This window comes from Sander lucioperca, chromosome 20 (assembly GCF_008315115.2).
Source record: "Sander lucioperca isolate FBNREF2018 chromosome 20, SLUC_FBN_1.2, whole genome shotgun sequence".
NCBI lineage: Eukaryota > Metazoa > Chordata > Actinopteri > Perciformes > Percidae > Sander > Sander lucioperca.
Window position 1 is genome coordinate 14,816,285 of NC_050192.1, and position 22,521 is coordinate 14,838,805.

The 22,521-nt window shown below is 43.5% G+C and overlaps 1 protein-coding gene across 5 annotated transcripts; it reads left to right on the top strand.

Annotated features, from left to right (window-relative positions):
* Window positions 1–59: 59 nt before the first annotated feature.
* On the top strand, window positions 60–21,077 carry kdm5a (lysine (K)-specific demethylase 5A). Of its 5 annotated transcripts, XM_031284769.2 has the most exons (30): window positions 60–1,291; window positions 2,062–2,139; window positions 2,651–2,773; window positions 2,905–3,075; window positions 3,542–3,730; window positions 5,230–5,308; window positions 5,427–5,518; window positions 5,623–5,790; window positions 7,609–7,728; window positions 7,903–8,061; window positions 8,404–8,585; window positions 8,803–8,965; window positions 9,064–9,183; window positions 9,289–9,483; window positions 9,704–9,885; window positions 10,029–10,153; window positions 10,237–10,387; window positions 10,553–10,673; window positions 10,900–11,076; window positions 11,606–11,784; window positions 12,422–12,560; window positions 12,715–12,894; window positions 13,486–14,046; window positions 14,180–14,338; window positions 15,239–15,367; window positions 15,458–15,605; window positions 15,833–16,053; window positions 16,292–16,768; window positions 20,030–20,320; window positions 20,351–21,077. In XM_031284769.2, the coding sequence occupies exons 1-30, from the start codon at window positions 1,145–1,147 to the stop codon at window positions 20,381–20,383; spliced, it is 5,259 nt and encodes a 1,752-aa protein (XP_031140629.1). In that variant the 5' UTR covers window positions 60–1,144; the 3' UTR covers window positions 20,384–21,077. The 5 variants fall into 5 exon arrangements, with proteins under 5 accessions (XP_031140629.1, XP_031140626.1, XP_031140627.1 ...); XM_031284766.2 differs by having other exon boundaries at window positions 20,030–21,077; XM_031284767.2 differs by having other exon boundaries at window positions 15,833–16,044; window positions 20,030–21,077.
* The last annotated feature ends 1,444 nt before the right edge of the window (window positions 21,078–22,521 follow it).

Below are 22,521 nucleotides of genomic sequence, written 5' to 3' on the forward strand. Positions count from 1 at the left end.
GTAAAAAGTTTCCGAGTGTTGTTGAAGGCACCATAACAGCTAGCTATCCAACCTTGCTAGTTGTAGCTAGCTAGCTCGTTGGCTAATGCGGATACAATACATACAGACGACGTTAAATTGTACGGAAAGGGACACCCTGTAAAACAAAGCAAAAGGATTATAGCCTTTTTTCTATATGATTCCGATTAACCTACTAAAGCCATGACGGACTGTCCTGCTCAGCTGACTTTCTCAGCAAACATCAATGTTAGCTGCGCAATGAGCAGCGGTCGCTAAGCTGATTTTTGCCCAACTAAATTAGCTGCATGCTAGTTTTCCATAGCCTTAAATGCTTCAATGAATGGGGGTTATCGCACGGAGTGAAGACATCAGTCAACAATGTACGCTTGCTATTAGCCTCCTCCTTGTTGTGGTCCAGCTTGGCTGGTATCAGGTGCTCAAAGAAGTGGACGTGAACACTTTTTATTGAAGCCGGACAACCGAGCCTAATTACGTTAGCTAGCTAGCTAGCTAACTAATGAACATTAACGTTACCAGCTAGCCACAGGACCGTGGATAACTTTGTTGGAAATGCACCATCACGAAGAAATCATGCATTACCCAGGTACATAGACTTAGCAATAGCAATGTTAGCTTGCATAACGTTAACATAATATTACAGCCAACATTGTAAGGATACAACCGGGGTGTTTTTGTTTACAAACTTCTTTTCAAATTCTGTGATTGTCCCTGGCCCAAGTCTCCACTGCAGAGCTGGTTTTTGTGAAGTTATCATCTGTGAGAGAAGGAATGATGGCGTTTCGGACTAACCCTGCCCTCCGTCCCAGGTAGGGGAGTGGTGGTGAAGACTCCCCGGCCTTGCTTGGCCCGCTGTTTACGGATGATGGGAAAACATTGATCATTAGCAGCTCGGTTGTTGTATTAATGCATTCACTTTCAAAACAGGTTATGATACTCCATCGCGACTGGGATGCCCTGACATTGAAGTAATTGGTTATCTAGGCGAATTAAGGGATCACGATGGACACGGAGGAAGTTCCCCAAGACGACAGTTATTGGAAATAATCATGGACTGTTGAGCTCAACTCGGTGTATTTTTATCAAATATTATTTTTAAAGACTGTTTCACTGGCACCACACCAACATGTCAGCATTTGCTGAGTTCGTTCCCCCTCCTGAATGCCCGGTTTTTGAGCCGAGTTGGGAGGATTTCTCGGATCCTTTAGGATTTATCAACAAGATCCGACCCATTGCAGAGAAAACGGGCATCTGCAAGATTCGACCCCCCGAGGTAAACTCACATATCATTTTAAACATTAGAACAACCATTGGATTAAAGTCTGCAAGGATTTGCCTATTATCCTCCTACGTATGTAGTGGTGGTTTACTAGGGCCTGCGTGAATTTGTGCGATAGGCAACGGCATTACTAGTTGCCATTACTCTAATAGAGGTCAAATAAGGCTTAATTTCTTTGCACTCAACAGTACATATTTTTTACTTTGGTGACATTGGGTTTCCTTTGTTGTCCAGAAAAGTTTTGGAAAGGCGAAATGAATTTAACAGTTCCTGTTACAATTCCTTTGTTTTTGTTTTCTTCATGGCTAGCTAAGTAACAGTACAGTGATTGTTACGTTAGCTGCGAAGATGCGACATTGGGCCACATGCAGGCCTGTCGCTCCTGTCAGACTATAAACCTATATTTATGCTTTGTTATATGGACACAAGCATCCATTCGATTACATTTTCTAGGACCTTTAACTGTTAGGGTGTATGTGGCCAGCAATGCATTAATAACCTTCCAGAATAGACATAATTACATGTTGAAAGTAATAGCTTCAAATTGGAAGCATTTATGCACCATTAGTGCTGTTATAAAATGGGCTCAAGTGTACTTTTCAGACTGTATTGTGTTATAAATAGTCATATCTTTATAAGCTCTGCTCATGTTCTTTATTTGAGAAACACCAACACTTCTTCTAAGTTGCAGACAGCGTTGTTGCTGTCATTTCCTCATTGTTGATGTTGTTTTGGGAGTTAGATTCTATTTTCTTGTCTATCAGGACTGGCAGCCTCCGTTTGCTTGTGATGTACGCAACTTCCGCTTCACTCCTCGAGTACAAAGACTAAATGAACTGGAGGTAAGTTTGCCAAGAACATGCATCATGCCTTCATAACAATAAATTGAGTAAGGGTGTGTCTTAGGCATTGCTTCATGCTACTTACGTCTGTGAAAAGCAATGTATAAATACATTTTATTTGCTTGCTTACTTCACGAAGAACATGACTTCATGAAGAACTACATAGTGTACGCTGCTTCAATGTGTGCTGCTAATGAACTCGTCTATGCTACAAACATACTTCTTAAATAGCAGCAGACTTTGTCTTCGCATACAACACCTTCTGTCTTGCACCTGTTGAGATTTCTGTTTTTTTCAAGTCTTCTACTTCTTTTTATGTCATTTAACGTAATGTAAAACAAGGGCAGCAAGACAGCTCCAATATGGGAGTTCTAAGGTTTTCACAGTATGGTTGTGTATCAGAGTGCAGCCATTCAAACATAATTTTGCCTGAGGTGTCCTGTGTTCATAACAGCAGAACAGTGGGCTCCTGCATTCAGTGTCCTCTCTCCTCTCTCTCCTGCCTGTCCAGGCCCTCACTCGGGTTAAGCTCAACTTTCTGGATCAAATCGCAAAGTTCTGGGAGCTGCAGGGATCTAAGACCCGATTTCCTCATGTGGAGAGAAAAGTTTTGGACCTCTATCAGCTCAGCAAGGTAAAACGAGATCCATTTTTTAAATTATGTTTTTGACTAATTATATAACATTGATTCAACTGGTGTATGTTGATTTTTTTTTGTCCTTAATGTTAGTATAAATGCTCATATTGAACACCTGTGTGTTTCAGATTGTGTCCTCAGAGGGTGGCTTTGAGAATGTGTGTAAAGAGAAGAGGTGGTCCAAGGTGGCTAGCCGGATGGGCTTCCCAGCTGGGAAAGGCACCGGCTCACTGCTGCGCTCCCACTATGAGAGGATCCTTTATCCATATGAACTCTTCCAGTCTGGGGCCACGCTGACTGTGAGTGCTGCTCATTTAACATAGACAAACTAACACAGTTTGACCGTGCTTCACACAGCTGCACAATAGAAATCAGAAAACCAAACCCTAATGGAAGCTCACCCATCAACATGTACAACACAGTGTCTACATGAATTATACAACCATAATTTGTGCATGCTCTTGCATACTGTTTTTCTATTTTGCACCATTGCACATGAGACACATTGTTTTAAAAGTTGCAATAAGTGTACATTTTGTGAGTGGGTGTTTACTTTTTATTCTCCATTGAGCTAAATTAGTTTTGGCTGTTCCCAGTGTCCCTCTCAAATTTAATTCTTGGATCATTTTATAATATAATACATTAACCAAACTTGGCCTAACCAAATCAAACATGTTGCAACCAGCTTTTAGGCCTAATGTCACAGTAATAATAAAAGGTTTCCAAAACCTAATTTGTTTCCACTCCACCCCTTTCTCCAACCAGGGCATCCAGCGGCTATACAAGGAAGGCGATGATGTGGAAGAGGTGGATGAGGGAGTTGGTGAGGAGGCAGTGGAGGATGAGGAGCAAGATGAGGAGGAGGAGGATAAGGAGAAAGATTGGGAGGGTGATGCTATGCAGACCAAGGAGCAGCTTCTGCCTGAGAGACGCTCCAGGCGCCTTAAGTCTGAGGTAAACTGAGATTATTTGTAGTATTTGGAATGGCTAGGAGATTGGGACAGACTACAAAAAGTTGTCCTTTTGCCAAGCTGATCTCAAAAGTGTTATACGATTTAAGTTTTATTTTATTTTATTTTAGTTTAACATATCTTGTTGAACGTCATTTTTTTCAAACATTACAGTTGGGTCACAATTGCATCCTTTTTGCACACCGTATTCAATTTAAAGCATGATTTATGCTTCTGTGTAAAATCTACGCAGTTGCTACGTACGTGGAGACGCGGACCTACGCCGTTGCCCGACATGCACCTCCCGAAAAATGTAGCTACACGTCGCGGAGAAACACGTCGCTCGGCCGTGGCTTGGTAGCGTTGCAATTCCCCCGACTCATTTCCTGGTTCTCCTTCTCCATAAACAACATGAAATCAAGGAGAGGGTTAACTTTTCCTGCTACAGATTTCCCACCTTGGTCAGAAAGCCCTGCTATTCTCTTAAAGAGATCGATGCACAAGGCACTTACATAGGCTACGGCGAAAGCTCTGCACGGAGCCTCCGCAGGACCATAAATCACGCTTAAGTCATTTTCAAAGAGTGTTGTACAGCTATGTGATATTATCGCACTAGAGTTCGTTTGCCCCTGTTGATGCGGTTTGTTTAGGCAGGTTTGAATGCAGCAATCGTGCTTGGACGCGCACCAAAAGCGGACCAAACATGCATACCGAGACCTCCTTGATGAGGTGGTCTCGGTACGCTTTCAATCGATCCCTGGAGCGGTTCGTTTGTGGTGAGAACATGATGCGACCTCGAACCGCACCAATTGTCTACTCCGCAAGTCTGACACAGGACCTTCTTCCTGCATTTACTTTCTTGCTCCCGCCCCAGACACTTCTGACCAATAAGCGGAGTGAACTTTCTTGTGTGGTTTCTAATGACGCATTTTGGTTGCCTTGGATTCTATGTGTGAAACGAAACCGAACCCAGGGGAAATCGTTCCAAGTGTACAAACTCATCAACTGATGCGGACCAGAGCAAACAAACTATGGGTGTGAAAATGCCCTCAATCATTAATTATGACTCACTAAAAGTGTGTGGTGGTGTCTGTATCTGCAGAGCCCCTGTCCTCTGCGTGTATTCTGTTTTCTTTTATTTTGGTGAGTGTGGGATGTTTTTTGGCGTCAACAAAGAGCCTTTGCGCCCCATGTGGATGGGTAACCCCCAGCCAATAACAGCGTGCAGGTTGTGCAGCCTGTTATAATTTCCAACCACCACTATGCCCCTTGTATCTCATATTGAGGCACAAAGGCTCTTTGTTGACACCAAAAGACATCCCGCACTCACCAAAATAAAAGAAAACAGAATACACGCAGAGGACAGGGGCTGCTGCAGATCTGTTTATTTGTGCTTTAGAACATAACCGCCCTGCAACAATCTGAAAAGAAGAAGCCGTCTAACATTTGGCCATTTAGCAGGATCACTCCGGTTCACAGGCTGCTGTTGTTGTGTTTCTCTAGAGGGAAAACAAGGAGCCAAAAGGCCTAAAGATCTTTGGTACAAGTCCCAAGATGGTCGGCTTGGAGATTGTATCAGCTGGTAAGGATCTTTTTTGGTTGACCTGTAATTTTACACACGGCAGACACTGAGCAATAAATCGTCAGTGTTACTGTGAGAGTTTCTATTCTCACACCGGCACCTTTTCCCTCTCGCTTAGATGACGGATTCAACAGGAAGCAGCGTCACCTCAAAGCCCAGGCCTTTGCCATTAAAATGAGACCACGCAAGGAGACCCTGGAGGTCAACTTTGTGAGTGTCATTTCATTGTGTTTGGCATTCGCCTGCTGGTTGATGGTTTATTATATCTTGGAAAAACCTGTGCGTGACCTTCCCTGTATTTTTCTGTGGTGTTGATCCCTCAGATCGACCTGTACCTCTGCCTGGTGTGTGGTCGGGGCGATGAGGAGGACCGGCTCCTGCTGTGTGATGGCTGTGACGACAGCTACCACACCTTCTGCCTGATCCCACCTCTACATGACGTGCCCAAGGGGGACTGGCGCTGCCCTAAGTGTGTTGCTGAGGTAAGGCTTGAACGCTGTCTGGCCAATCAAAAGTCTTAAAGAAAGAAGAAATATAAATAAGATAGATCATTTACAAATGAACATGCAAAAGTCAATTTAACAATCAGACAAAAATGAATGGAGGCCCTCTGTCTTTTCGTGGCATTGTCCTAATTAACGATTATATTAATCGAACAAATAGGGATGGGTCATGATTTTCGACTTTTCAAATACTACTTAAAGTGACTATATGTAACTTTCAGTTTGTGTTGATTCTAGCAGCCGGTAGTGTTCTAGCGGTACTGTTTTTACCACACCTGCTGTCGAAAAGTCTGTTCTTTACGGTGCTGTATTACCCACTGTAGATTACTGAGTTAGCGTTACCGGGAAGTCGTAATGAATATTTTGCCCAACCAGAAAATCATTCATTTACAATAAGAGAATACGTTACAGATGCATCGTTGCATTTCAAGTGTTACATACGGTAACTTAGTCTACTTTGGATGTATCATGAGCTAAACCGGGTATCACTGTCACTGTCATTGTGTCACGAGCCAAAGCATTAAGAGATTGTTGTAGCAGCCAACCTAGTAATAACTTAAATAGCGCATTTCATGAAACCCACTGGCGCTTTAAGTACAGGGGGACAAGGGAACAGAAAATAGTAAGCCGACACAGGCCGACTAAAAGGAATAAAAAGTGCACGCTAAATGGAAGGGGGATGTAATTTAATACAGGCTACTGGCGTACAACCAAATCGCACATTGTCAAGTTATTTTATGAACGAAATAGACATATTACATACCTGAGGGACGTTTTTTGAATCATTTACAATCCCATAATTGTCTCCATCTGTTGAAAGCCCGACCAAGATTGACTCGTTTTTGCCCGTTGTCTTTCACTTTCCCTTTTTATCTTTTAGTTGTTCTTCGTTTAATTTCCTTCTTTTCTGTGATGGCCCTGCCCCAGCATCAGCCATAACTACAGCAAATAAAATAAAAATACAATTAGGCCTATATAAAGAAATCTCCTGCTACCTTTTACCTGCATACTCGCTAACACAGGCTTCACAGAAATCTGTGACCCGTCAGAATGTGTGCTCTGTAACGCCGTCTACCTGCCGTAAATCATTCTGTGACTTTGTGGGAAAAATCCGACCCGGGCAGAGGTATTAATAAAAACTATATAAATATAGCATTCTTTTCACTGTTGGTCTCGGTTGCTGTTACAGGTCATTTATGATCATCAGATGGAACATTACACAGTTTCAGAAACGTGTAAAAGTTACATATAGTCACTTTAAATTATAAAAATTGGAATAGCTTTTAAAAAGCGACTATCGTCTTGTCTTTAAAGATAGATTTTCCCTTGTTTTTGCGCTCTCTCTCTCTCTCTCTCTCTCTCTCTCTCTCTCTCTCTCTCTCTCTCTCTCTCTCTGTGTGTGTCTACACATGCTTCTTGAGTGACCACGTGTAATCGGATCTCACTTCCCAGCTCTGTATGCAAATAAACACGTACATCATTTCCATTTGCATATACAGAAATACATATTTTGATTAAAAATCTTTTTATTATTGTGTGTGTATAAATTTCAGTTGCTGCTCGCACATTAATCTTACATTATTACAGAAACGTGTGATGACTGACAATCATCTTCGAAGAATGGCCAAATAGTTTCTAGTGAATTTGGACTAGTATTTTTGCATGAAATGCCAATCCCTACTAACAAATGATAAGAGTTATTATAAATTCCCTTATCGTTCTATTGCATATTTAACCCTCACACATGATGTAAATTCGTATTATTATAATAAAAGTGTGGTCCATCTTCCCTCACAGGAGTGCAGTAAGCCCAGGGAGGCATTTGGCTTCGAGCAGGCAGTGAGGGAGTACAGTCTCCAGAGCTTTGGAGAAATGGCTGACCACTTCAAGTCTGACTATTTCAACATGCCTGTTCATGTATGTAAGATCTTTTAGTGAGCTCAAATATGTGTACTGTTACACAGGTGTCCTTCCATCATCTGGCTGTCGCACTTTCTGCTTCACCAATTAGAGGTTACATGTGTTGCTCACAGGCTTTTCCCTGTTGAGAGAAGGCAGGGGATTTCATTATTTCCGCCTTGTGCCCTCCAGATGGTCCCCACAGAGTTGGTGGAGAAAGAGTTCTGGCGCCTGGTCAGCAGCATCGAGGAGGATGTCATCGTAGAGTACGGAGCTGACATTAGCTCCAAGGAGGTGGGCAGCGGGTTTCCTGTCAGGGACGGTAAAAGAAGGCTACTGGGAGATGAAGAGGTGAGAAGATTGTTACTTTGTATTTCCATAAACTCTTCCAGTGTTGACTTGGTTTTCATTTTTTCACATCTTGTCTTAGAGTATGACTTTTAGACTGTAATAGGTGCATATCACATTGAGCAGTTCCATTATTTTCTTACACTTTCTATTAGAGGTTTATAACCAGTAGAGGACTCATGATGGGGATTCCCCTGTGTTCTATAGACATCACTTGATTCATTTTATCCATCAGACTTCCATCTAACAGATCCACTAAAAGCTTTTTCTCTTTGACAATGGTTAAGTAAAAACATGCCCTTTGCCCTGAAGTGAAAGAAAGAACTTTGTTTGCTCTTCTATTAGGAGTATGCCAACTCAGGCTGGAACCTGAATAACATGCCAGTCCTGGAGCAGTCGGTGCTCACCCACATCAATGTGGACATCTCGGGTATGAAGGTGCCCTGGCTCTATGTGGGCATGTGCTTCTCTTCATTCTGCTGGCACATCGAGGACCACTGGAGTTACTCCATCAACTTCCTGCACTGGTGAGACTGAAAAAATGTCCGCACAAGACTTCATTTCAATTCTGACATGTGAATGTTGGTGGAAACGGAAATTACACTATTTACAGCAAAGAATACTGCTGACATTTGAAAAAGCTTACAGAAACTAACCTTATTTTATTCCACTTGTGTGTCACTCTGGGAAAAAAAAACATGAGTATGTAAGTATCTTTAATGTTAATTTATTCCTCTCCTCCAGGGGTGAACCGAAGACTTGGTACGGCGTGCCGGCCTCTGCAGCAGAGAAGCTGGAGGCCGTTATGAAAAAGTTGGCTCCAGAGCTGTTTGACTCCCAACCTGACCTCCTCCATCAACTGGTCACCATCATGAATCCCAATGTCCTCATGGAGCATGGTGTCCCTGTATGTAGTCTGAGCCTTCTGTGGGGTTGGATGATTAGATATGTCATGTTGTTCATGTTGATTATAAGTGACATGTATGTGTGTATTTCCCCCCTCAGGTGTACAGGACCAATCAGTGTGCTGGGGAGTTTGTGGTGACCTTCCCCAGGGCCTATCACAGCGGCTTCAACCAGGGCTACAACTTCGCAGAGGCTGTTAACTTCTGCACCGCTGACTGGGTGAGGGGAAAGCAAATACTTCTTCCATTAAAAAAAAAAACCGTTGAATTTGTTTTGGGGGGGTTTGAATGTGCGGTTTTATTTTTAACGCATGCCCTTCCCTAGTTACCTATGGGTCGTCAGTGTGTGGCTCATTACCGACGCCTTCACCGCTACTGCGTCTTCTCCCACGAGGAGCTGCTGTGCAAGATGGCTGCTGATCCAGACAGTCTTGACGTGGAGCTAGCTGCTGCCGTCTTCAAGGAAATGGGAGAAATGATGGAGGAGGAGACAAAACTCAGACAGGCTGTCCAAGAAATGGTAAATGTCTTCTTGTTTTTTTTTCTCAACTTATGCATGTAGAAGGTGTGGGTGATTGGCAGTTCTCTGGCTTTGAACCTGTGCCTTACCTGTAGTTTCATACAGCTGTTAACAGCCTCAATTCATGCTTATTTTTTGTCCCTTTCAAATGGCAAGCTTAATATTGTCACAGGTTGTTTTAGCGACGGCATCATCAGTTCTCTCTCTTCCTTATCTGCAGGGGGTGCTGTCCTCAGAGCAGGAGGTTTTTGAACTTCTACCTGACGATGAGCGCCAGTGTCACAAGTGCAAGACAACCTGTTTCCTGTCTGCACTGACCTGTTCCTGCAGCCCTGACCGACTGGTCTGTTTGACCCATGCAGCAGATCTCTGTGACTGTCCACTCGGCAGCAAGTGTCTTCGGTAAGAGACCTGTTGTTGTAGTACAGTACTAAACACAACCATGTACAGCACGTGGTCAAGATATCAAATTTGTTATGGCCTCGACATTTACTTGGAACACATACACCATATTCTCAAGTAGATATCCGCACCATATATTTCAGGTATCGCTATGATCTGGAGGAGTTTCCGTCCATGCTGTATGGGGTCAAGACACGGGCTCAGTCTTATGACACGTGGGCAAAGAGGGTCACCGAGGCCTTGGCTGCCGACCAGAAAAACAAGAAAGGTTTTATACTTAGATACTACCACAAGATATGTACACGTTGCACATCTCTTTGTGCCATTGCATGATTGTTTTGTGTCTCATAGATCTTATTGAGCTCAAGGTTTTGCTGGAGGATGCAGAGGACAGGAAGTATCCTGAGAAAGCTTTGTTCCGTCGCCTGAGGGAGATGGTCAAAGAGGCGGAGACGTGCTCCTCCGTGGCTCAGCTGCTGCTCAGCCGCAAACAGCGGCACAGGTCAGTGGACATGGATGCACGAAGCCTTAATGTAATCCAACAGAAAAGCAATTTACTGATAACCTAGCATGTACGGAAAGAACATTCCATTTGCAATTCAATACGGTATTTGCTCAGGTTCAGACGTGAACTGAACCGTCGCTCTTTTTCCATGCATGTCTGCAGCAGCCGTCTGCGTTCGGAGAGCAGTCGTAACCGTACCAAACTGACAGTGGATGAGCTCAAGGCCTTTGTGGATCAGCTGTATAGGCTGCCCTGCATCATCAGCCAAGCACGACAAGTCAAAGTGAGTCCTCTCTATGCCTTTGTGCTTGCCCCATGGCTTACGCCCAGTTATCAATTAAATACAGTTCACACCTTAATTCCTTTTTTTTTTTTTTTTTTTTTTTATCTCTTCCCTCTTTTCCCTAGTCGTCCTATAAACCCTCTTCTTTCACCATCAATACTATTCAATTACTGCTAAAACTTCTACCTCACTTTTCATTCCTGTTGTGTCTGTCACCTCCCTCCAGGAGTTACTGGAGAATGTGGAGGACTTCCACGAGCGAGCCCAGGTGGCACTGTCAGACGAGATGCCGGATTCCTCCAAGCTGCAGGCACTGCTGGACCTGGGCAGTGGCCTTGATGTAGAGCTGCCAGAGCTGCCCCGACTGAAACAGGAGCTCCAGCAGGCCCGCTGGCTTGATGAGGTGGGCTCCTACAACAACCACAAACTAGCGCTGCACGATATGAGGAGAATATGTAATTTGAGATAATGTTGAATATTGCGAAAACGATATTACTTGCGAAATATGAAAAGGTATTAAAGTGTACTCAGTTCTGCATTTCTGCTGCTTTCAGTATTCTACTAAAATAAAACAAATTGCTTGTTGAATTTAAAACAAATGAAAGGAAATCATCTCCAACATTCTTTGATTGAACAAATTGAACATTGAGTTGAATATAAAAGGCACCCACCCTAATCCTAATCCTGAACCTTAATGTTTTTTTTACTGATATTTTCTTTCAATACACACAAATCTCTTGTTCTTTCGTGATATGTCGCGGCCTTTCGTGATGTGTTTATAACGCCAGTTGATATCGCGATGGCGATTAAAAAAAGCGATTGTGCTTCAGTGAAACGATTGTGCAGCCCTACCACAACCTGTTTGTGGGCTCTGAAAGAGTTGTTGTTATTTTTGGCCTCATGTAACACGTGCCATTGTCCTCGTATCCCAGGTGCGTGTCACCCTGGCCGAGCCCCACCGCGTCACTCTGGAGCTGATGAAGCGGTTGATAGACTCTGGGGTGGGCCTGGCTCCCCACCACGCTGTGGAGAAGGCCATGGCCGAGCTGCAAGAGATCCTCACTGTCTCCGAGAGATGGGAGGATAAGGCCCGCGCCTGCCTACAGGCCAGGTAAGGTTGCACGGTTACATATGCATACAGACACATTCATGGTGACTATGGTTTGGGTACCGAAACCCGGTGCTTATATGGCACCAGTGCCTTAACAACCGGTATCTACCGGTTCCAACACCGAGACTTAACAGTCCGCAGCTGCCGTTGTTTAAACCTTCTGTGTACAACACAGAAGGTGCGTCACTTGAAACTCTCATCGCCAGCCTCGTGGTGCATTCAAAGTTATTGTAAAATACCCTTTTTCCATCTAGTGGTTGTTTTTGTCATTTACCAGCAATTTACTGGTGAAATAAGTTATTGTTATAAGTTATTGTTATTAAATTTTTAATAAATCATTTCATTTTGACCATATGGCCTTAGTAATAAACAAGCCGTTCTTAAATGTCGCCGACTGTCGTTTTGTGCTCCTTTTTTAAATATATAAATTTTTTTTTTTAAAAGTATCGGTTCAGGCACTGTTTAGGCGCCGGTATCGGAAAAAACCCAAACGATACCCAACCCTAATGGTGACTTGTGTGCTGTTCGCCATTTAACTAACCATATCCTCAACTGCTGCTACTTACAGAAATTGAGTTAATTGTTAGTTGAGTCATACTTGATCATCCCATGCCCGTCTGTCCTTTCATATCCCAAGGCCTCGACACAGCATGGTTACCTTGGAGAGCATTGTGCTGGAAGCTAGGAACATCCCAGCGTACCTACCTAATATTTTGGCCCTCCGAGAGGCCCTACAGAAGGCCAAGGAGTGGACATCTAAGGTGGAGGCCATTCAGGTACTGTCTATGTGTACACTATATCCTTTATCTAAAGCCACGTGTCCTCCTTAGGATCGTTGATTGAGACTTAACCTGTATCTCATTGCTCTGAAAAAGGCATTGGCAAAAAATGTCTCTAATCTCTCTTCTGCTGTGTATCCACCTCACACAGAGTGGCAGTAGCTACGCTTACCTGGAGCAGCTGGAGAGCCTGCTGGCCAGGGGTCGCTCCATCCCTGTCCGGCTTGATCCACTGGCCCAGGTGGACTCTCAGGTGGCTGCAGCTCGAGCCTGGAGGGAGAGGACTGGTCGCACCTTCCTCAAGAAGAACTCCACATACACACTACTCCAGGTGGGCCACTATGAAAAAAGTTGATTTGATGCTTGCCTCTCAGATGTATGAATCATAAGATTTTATTTAAGACTGCATATATCATGCTCTGCAAAGATTAATCGATTAGTTGTCAACTATTAAATTAATCGCCAACTATTTTGATTATTGATTAATCAATTTGAGTCATTTTTTATAAAAACAAAGTAAACATTCTCTGATTCTAAACTTCCTATAAGTGAATATTTTCTAGTTTCTTCACTCTAGGCAGTAAACTGAATATATTTAAGTTGTGGACAAAACAAGACATTTGAGGACGTCATTTTGGTCTTTGGAAAACACTGCTCGACTTTTTTCACCATTTTCTGAGCTTTTATAGACCAAACAACTCATCGATTAATCGAGAAAATAATTGAGAGATTAATTGACAATAAAAATAATCATTAGTTGCAGCCCTATATCATGCTGTGTTTGGGCACTTAAAGGCGATTAAGTGCAATGTAAGTGCCGTGGAAATGTAACATCAAGGTTTGGGGAGTATGTCTTGTCTCCTCTAAGAATTAATATTTATTTTAATATTTTGTTGCTATTCTTGTGCGCCTCTTCTGTTAGGTCCTCAGTCCTCGCGTGGACATTGGGGTCTACGGCAACAGCAAGAGCAAGAGGAAACGCGTCAAGGAGCTCATGGAGAAGGAGAGAGGAGGCTTTGACCCCGACGCCCTGAGCGACCTGGAGGAGAGCCTCGAAGAGGTGCGAGACCCTTCCACCGTCGTAGCAGCCTTCAAATCCAAAGAGCAGAAAGAAGTGGAGGCCATCCACTCACTCCGTGCTGCCAATTTAGCCAAGATGGCCATGGCAGACCGCATCGAGGAGGTCAAGTTCTGCCTGTGTCGAAAGACGGCCAGCGGCTTCATGTTGCAGTGCGAGCTTTGTAAGGACTGGTTCCACGGAGCTTGCGTGCCTCTGCCTAAGACGGGATCTCAGAAGAAAGCGGGTGTGGGTTGGCAGAGCAATAGCAAAGACTCCAAATTCCTGTGTCCGCTGTGTCAGCGGTCGAGGAGGCCGAGATTAGAGACCATCCTGTCGCTGTTGGTGTCGCTGCAGAAGCTGCCGGTGCGTCTTCCAGAAGGAGAAGCCCTCCAGTGTTTGACAGAGAGGGCAATGAGCTGGCAGGTATGCATGGAATTACTCATAATAACTCAGTTTACAACCACCGATCTGCTTTATTTTGAACACTTAATTTCCACAGTTTGCTTTTATTCCCTACCAAATTTCCATCCTCACACTGGTCTAACTGTCCCACCAGGACCGTGCGCGTCAATCTCTGGCCACGGAGGAGCTGTCCTCAGCCCTGGCAAAGCTGTCTGTGCTGAGCCAGCGCATGGTGGAGCAGGCTGCTAGGGAGAAAACTGAGAAGATCATCAACGCCGAGCTGCAGAAAGCTGCCGCCAACCCGGACTTGCAGGTACTTGTACATGTCATCTTAAATGATTTTACATTAGTCTCATTTCTGTTCTTATACAGTAACATCAGTGAGACTCTAGGAATCCTGTTTTGCAGATTGTAATTATTGTGGTTTCCCATTGGGGCTTTGGCTGTAAAAATGGAGTGCACCAGAAGAGGGCACTAATGTGTAATTATGAAAAACACTGGATTGACATTCTAAAATGTAAAACAATGCAGGGAATTACAGGCGGCCGATGACAGTCTGATTTCCCATAGATGTAATAAACATACAGAACCTTTTATCTTATTTTTACATATTACAGGGTTCATACGTTTTGAAAAAACCTGGAAAAGTTTTGGAATTTGAAAAATGCAAATTCCAGGCCTGGAAAGGTTTTGGAAACATTAAAAGACCCAGAAAGTTTTGGAAAAGTCATGGAATTTTTTTTTAATACAGCTTAATAATATGTGATTAATAAATGTATTTTCACGTTGTCTTAATGTCAGCGTTCTATTCGGGCGCGATATTATGAATCCCACTATGAACCACATAAATTGTCATTCATTTTATTGTTAAACCTCTGAGGGTAAACTTTAACACAGATTTTTATTCTTATTGTTTAATGTCGACTGACATTTTCAGGAATACATAGTCATGGAAATTTGCCCAAAAGTCATGGAAAAGTATTGGTTAAATGCGTATGAACCCTGGTTTTTAATTATGCCTTTTGAATGTGTCAGGCAAAGCATTTAGCTTTTTTATTTTATTTAGCATCATACTGTTTTTTGGTATTTTGCTCTTGTTAACCTGACACACCATGTCAGGCACTGTGTGACTGGAAAAAAGGGACTATATACACAGACCATGAAAACATACTTTCACCTGATTTGTGGCTTGTGTGTTTCTGCCCTTCCTCAGGGCCACATCCAGACTTTTCAGCAGTCGGGTTTCAGCAGAGCCGCATCACCTCGCCAGTCCGTAGACTACGATGACGAGGAGACCGACTCAGACGAGGACATCAGGGAGACCTACGGTTATGACATGAAGGTATGTGAGGCAAGCGATGCTGTTCAAGCCGCCAATAAGCAAGCAGGATTTTTTGGTGATTCTTCCCTGTTGGCGTCTGCTTTGTTCCAGGACCCAGGCGAGGTGAAGCCCTACCTGTTCTGTGATGAGGAGATTCCTGTTAAGTCTGAGGAGGTGGTCAGTCACATGTGGCCGGCTGCCACGCCCTCCTTCTGCGCCGAACACGCCTACTCCTCAGCTTCCAAGTCCTGTGTGCAAAGTGAGGCCACATTCACTTACTACGATTACTTCTGTCGCTTTGAGTCTGCCTACCCATCGTCATCCCGTCTTGTTTTCATGCACAAATGATTCAAGGACAGCTTTTATTTTTGAACATGTGTAATACACATTTTAATTCCACTCCTCTGAGAGAGTTATGTTTGTGTCTCTGTGTTCCTCTGAAATACGGGCCTTCATCGTCTCACACTCAAAATATTTACATTTCAGACATGGGCACGCCCAGAAAGCAGCCCAGGAAAACCCCTTTGGTACCTCGCAGCCTGGAACCGCCAGTGCTCGAGCTGTCCCCGCAGGCTAAGGCCCAGCTGGAGGAGCTGATGATGCTGGGAGACCTGCTGGAGGTGTCCCTGGATGAGACCCAGCACATCTGGAGGATCCTACAGGCCACGCACCCCCCCTCTGAGGAAAGATTCCTGCAGGTAATGGAGGTAGGGAGGTCATCCATTATGCAACCTGATTGCGCAGCTGGACCCTATAGCAAATGCTGTGTAGTAGACTAAACATTGGGTTTGGGTTTGAATAAATCACTCTGGTTGGTTCTGATGAAGAGGTTTGTGAATAGATGCATCGATACAGGTCAAATTAGGGGAAAACTTGCCTGCAATAACTACAGAATTAGAAATGGAAATAGTCATTCTCTTTTCGTCTTTCCTTCCTTCTCTACAGCCCGACGACTCTCTGATGGAGAAGCCTCTGAAACTCAAGCTGAAAGATTCAGAGAAGAAGCGGAAACGGAAGTTGGAAAGAGCCGAGCACCACCACATGCTGATGGCTGCCGCCGTCGCCGCCGGAGGGGCTTCAGCAATGGGCGAAATGCGACCAGCCAAGTCCAAAGAGCTTAAAAGGGTGGGTCTGGAACTGGGTCTTGGGGGCAAACCCAAGAAGAAGAAACTCAAGCTCAACCTCGACAAGAACCGGGAGATGAAGCAGCTGGCCAAGCGGATAGCCAAGGAGGAGAAGGAGAGGAAGAGAAAGGAGAAGGCAGCGGCCAAGGCAGAGGCCATCAGGGATGGGCTGGAGAAGAGGAAGGAGAAGAAGATTCTTGACATTCCTTCCAAGTATGACTGGTCCGGGGCTGAAGACTCCAACGACGAGAATGCTGTGTGCGCAGCCAAGAATTGCCAGAGACCCTGTAAAGATAAGGTGAGGACATTGACCTCTTTCAGTTCTTCAGCTACAGTTTAGCAATTAACAGAGGCCAAAGGCCACCATGTGACTGTGCACCTTTTCAAAACCTTTATATAACTTATATATGTTTTTAAATATTTTTTGAATATTCATTTAAAGCCATGTATTAACTACGAATATGGACTAAATTCATGTGATAATTATCTCAGCATTATCTAATATTGACATATTGAAATTGTTAACGTTATTCCAAACCGCAATGTAAAATGTTACTAATTTATGTCCCATTGAGTCAAGAACTGCTGCAACTAATTATAAGTTATATATTTGAGTAATCCTCCCAATTATTTTTCCGTTAATCGTTGGGTCTATAAAATGTCAGAAAAGAGTGAAAATGCCTATCACAGTTTCCCAAAGCCCAAGGTGATGTCTCCAAATTTTCTGTTTTGTCTAACTAACAGTCCAAAACTCAGACATTCAATTCCCAATAATATAAAACAGAGAAAAATAACAAATCCTTCCCTTTGAGAAGCTGGAATCAGATTTTCTTTGGCATATTTGCCAATTTGATTTTCAGTCCAACGACTAATCGATTAATTAACTAATTGTTTCACCTCTAATGTAATTTTCAAAATATTTCTCTTATAATATTTAAACATATTTAGTCTTGCAATCATTCACATTTATACTTGACAATAGGCCTATGTCACACTTCCTGCTTCCGGAACGCGGAGTAGGGAATCAGAACTTCCGGTCAACAGTCCCTTTCTCCATGAGGATTTAGATTATCAGTCATAATGTGTAAACCATCCGAGGTAGACTGACCCCGAGCTACGTGGTTGTGAAACGAAGGTTTCTGCTCCTGTAGAAGCCAGAAGTCTGTATGAAATCAACCTTGTTTTAAGAAAAACATGTTTTATCCGCGATCTTATGGAGAAAAACTAAACTACCCACAATCCTAAGCGTAACAGCAACGTCTCTGATTGGTCCAACTCGCTGTTACCATAGAAACGTTTACCGTACCCGCGAAACCGCGAATGGCTAGAGCGAGCTTCTACCATTGAAGTCTGTGATAGTTTCTGTACACGGTATTGTACCTTTTGCCTTTTTTTTGCCGTTTTCAAAATGTTTTTTACTTTGAGTGTTCATTTACAATCCAAACCACATCGTCGTAGGTGACTTCAGGCAGGTAGCGGAGAGACTTGGTCCAGCAGTATCTATCAGGCTCCGCCACTGTAAAAAGCTAACCGGAAGAGCCGTATCGCCACTCAGAGACGTTCTTCCGGTCTTCAATTGTTGGGTGACGTAGGCCTATTGTGAACCACAGATTCGCAATACAAGAAACTTGCACACAGGGCTGGACTTGAATTTTCACACAGCCTCGTGTATTGAAATTTGGATATCAAATGGCCTGTAATAGGTTGAGATGTCTTACATCTGGGAGATCAAAATGCAACGATTAAATGTGTTTTCACACAAATTCACTCTATGTGAAGAGGCTTATAATACTGTGATTAGAAGTTGTGAATAGATAGCATTTCTTCTTTTTCTCGTAATTTACGTTAGTACGTCTTCCATTTTCTGTATCTTTTCTGTCATACAAATGTCCATTAAGTTGTATGTTGTGAGCAGAATAGCAGCCTCTTCAATATTCATTCTGCATTGTGAAAAGCCCTCAAGTGCATACTGAGCCAATGAAAACCGACATGATGCCGTGTTAAAATGTAGCTGCGCTTGGACTGTGCCAATCTGCTGGAGGACCATGATGTTGACCTGGCCAGTTAGATCATTCTTGACCCTCCGTAGAAACATCCCCACCACACTGAGAGAGGCAGTACATTCTGGTTGATACTTTCATCACAGGTGACACAGGTGTTTTTGTTTGCGGAGTTAATAATGAACACTTTTAAAAATGAATATCATGGAACTTTAAAGAATATCCACAGCTGAAAACAGCACTGGAACACCTTAAAGAGAGTTACACATAACGTATTAACAGGACACACCGATGTGGTTCTTTTCGGAGACAGCACTGCGGACCAAGACTGTCCACCAAGTTAACCAGTGGCCAGTCTCCTTCCCCTGTGTATCCACAGGGCAGCCAATCAGAGGCGAGGAACTGGTAGGCTTGCAGGAGTAGATATGGTGAAATTATGAAGCTGCTGCTCTAAACTAGGTCGACTACACCTGAAGTTGTGATGATTAACAGCTGTGTGGTGTTATTGAGATGAAAATTGAGTATTTCCTCAGCCGTTTTCCTCTCACAGTCAAAAGATGTGTGACACTTAAGGCCGTTTTATGGTTCTGCGGAGGCTCCACGCAGAGCTTTCACCGTAGCCTACATAAGTGGCCTGATGTTTATACTTTGTGTGTGTGTGTGTGTGTTAGAGCGAGGGAGAAGTGAGAGAGTCACGGCGATTTAGCTTCATAGCGACTTTAGAGTCATAGTAAGAGAAACAAAGTGTCTCCCCTGTTCTTTCTGACCAAGGTGGGAAATCTGTAGCAGGAAAACTGAACCCTCTTCTTGATTTCATGTTGTTTATGGAGAAGGAGAATCGGGAAATGAGTCGGGGGGGGGAAATGCAACGCTACCAAGCCACGGCCGAGCGACATGCGTCGCTGCGACGTGTAATTACATTTTTCGAGAGGTGCATGTCAGGCTACGGCGTAGGGTCCGACATAGACGCAGAGGTGTTGGCGGGGGTACACCGTCGATTCGACGCAGAAGCGTAAAACCAGTCCTTCCAGCCGTTTTTTTCTTTTCAACCCAACCCCCACACGCCACGTGGCTTTAGAAAGACGTTGCAGATTGCAGTCAGTTGTATACAACATAGACATACACGCGGACAGCTGAAAATGCGTACAGATAACATGCCTCTTGGCATTAGGAAAGTGGCGTGTATGTTTACGCAAAATCACGGTGATGTTGGAATGCTACTATACAACTTGATCAATAAAAGAGCTAAGCTACTGAAAAGCTACTGCCCAACACAGCTTGCAATACAACTTGGATTTAGTGCCGTGATGCCTTGGCACAGGCTGCTAATGTAGGCTACTTTTTTATATGCCAGAAGGTGTCATAGAGACAAATTCGGGTTCAACCGGTTAGCATAAAGTCAAACCAGTTTAGCTTCGTCCACTAGTCCGGACCGATGACACCGGAAATCGACACAGGCTAACTAACATGTTTTTTTTCTTTCAAAAAATGTCATAATGTTTCCTTGTCTCTGTGAATCCTCACTCACACGTCTGCATTTGTCTTTGTGTGTATTCCAGGTGGACTGGGTGCAGTGCGACGGCGGTTGCGATGAGTGGTTCCACCAGGTGTGCGTGGGCGTGTCGTGCGAAATGGCCGAGAACGAAGACTACATCTGCATGGACTGCTCCCGGAAGGCTGCCGGGGCGAGCAGCGGAGCCGTGACTATGGAGGAGGTGGCAGAGGAGAGCGTCGTAGTGCTGTCGACATCGATGTGCAGCGTGCAGGGTCTGCCATCATCATCTGTCGTGGCCTCGTGGTCTCACCCGTCCTCCGTCTCTCATCTAAACCCAGCAGCTTCACATCATCATCATCATCATCATCATCATCATCAGCAGCAGCAGCAGCAGCAAGAGCCTCAGCAGGGCAGTTAGCGCTTACAAAAAACTGAGTTTGAATACTGTACCTCACACAATGAACACAAAACCTAGTATCCAGGCTAGTGTTTCAACCTCTCAAGCTGTAAGACTGTACAGTATCTGAGGGGGAAAAAATAGCCCTTTATGAATAAGCTTGGAAGAAAAGGGACAAACCAGGCGCCTTTCTGTAACTGCCTGGATTATAGAGCACAAGAAAGAAGAAGAGAAGAGTCCTACTGTCACCATGTGGCTTCAGCAATGACATGTTCTCTCTCCGAGCGCTAAGATCTGTTGAAAAGGTTGTTAGTACACACACAAGACTTAGTCTTCCCACAGCAGTTTTAGGTCTAAAAAAACATCCACCAGCTACTTCTGGGCTTTCCCCTGAACACTAACACATCTTTGGTATACTTACTTTCAATCAAACAAACACCCACTTACTCCAGCTGTTGTATTTGGTGCAAACAGGCAAATAATGTGTCCCCAGTCGTGTTTTACTGGACATCCTGAATCACTCCCCTCTGCCCTCTGCCTGGCCCTTCAGACAGTAACGTCTCAATATGTAGGACTCCAGACTAGAAAACACAAATGGTTGTAATGTAGTGGAATTATTTATAATGTACATACTTTTAAGCATTTAAACAAATGGATTGTGGCTTTTTTTGTTTTGTTTTCTCACCTTTAATAAACGATTCCTAGTCAAATGATTGATAATTGTGTTGTCTTTTTTTCTTTCTTTAACATTCCATATACAAACATAATAACAAAACATCTCACAAACAAATCTAAGCAAAAATAAAATATTTAAAGTGTGATTTTTATGGATATATCAAAATAAAAATAAATAAAGCAGGCAGTAAATGTGGTGGAATTTCCAGCTTACATACTCATGCTATGCTACTGAGACAGTGGTATCCCAATCTCATTCAGGTCAGTGTCAAACAACCTCATAACCTTTCCAGGCAGAGGAGCAGTTTAACTCTGTTTCCATAGATGACTGAAGACGTAATAGCTGTACAATAACACAGTACTGTCTCATCCTGCTAAGGAGGAAGTAAACAAATAACACATTCTGTCTTTGCTGAGGAATTCGGGTTAAGCATACTACGTGTTTACAGCGCCCGCAATATCTTTGTTTACATTAATGGTTCAGCTAAACTTAACGCCTCCAGCACAAGTTGAAATACACCTTCAGGAAGACAGGAACTTGAGAGAGTTGGGGACAGCAGGACACAGTAGCACATTCCGGTTAAACTTTACTGCCTGCCTTAATTTTCTCCTCAATTGGGATTGCATTGAATGCTCCTTAAGTGTGTGTGCCCGAACCTTCTTGGAGTCTGCTCCGTAAATCAATAAAATCTAGCTTTTCTGTCCTTTAGATGGCTAAAATGTCAGGATGATTGGTGGGTGGAATTCTGAAAGGCCCAGCAGTGACTTATGGCCATGTCATCGAGGTTGATTTGTCGTTGTAAGTTAATCTTCACATTTCCTGTTACTCATTAAGCTCAATTAGAGGAGAGGTGTGTTGGCATGTTGTGGAGCTCTGGTATGAAGATTAGAAGGTTGAATTCCATGTTACATGTGTTTTCCCCTTAGTTATAAGCAGTGTGTAAAAAATACATTTTGTGTCAAACAGAATGACAGATGACCTTTGTTTTTATTGTGATTTTATTTTATTATTCCACTTATTTCTTATTTTGAGATCTTTGGTTTTCCAACATGGTACCCCAGTTTTTTCCAGGTGGTAAAAAAGCAACAATGTTATATGATTTAGACATATCTAAATGTGTAGAGACATGACTTGTTTGCAAAAGAGAGAAGGATTGTGGGTGGGGGCTGGGGGTGTGCTGGGTGCTGTCACTAGTCAAATCCAGTGCAAACTGAGCTCGGCAGCTTTTGCCTCCGTCTGAGTCGCTGACCTCTGTCCCTGTGCTGACTGCAGGGTTAGAAATATGCGATCACAAGGGGCTTCAAGACATCAACTTAATTACTGGTAATGGAACATAATTGATTGCATAATGTGTTCTGTCAACCCATGCTATAATTACATCTTCATCACCCGCTGTTTGTTGTGTTCCTGCCTGAGAGTGGAATTTATGACTGAAACTGTAGTTTTGGCCTTATATAATAATCATCACTTCATAGCAAACTAT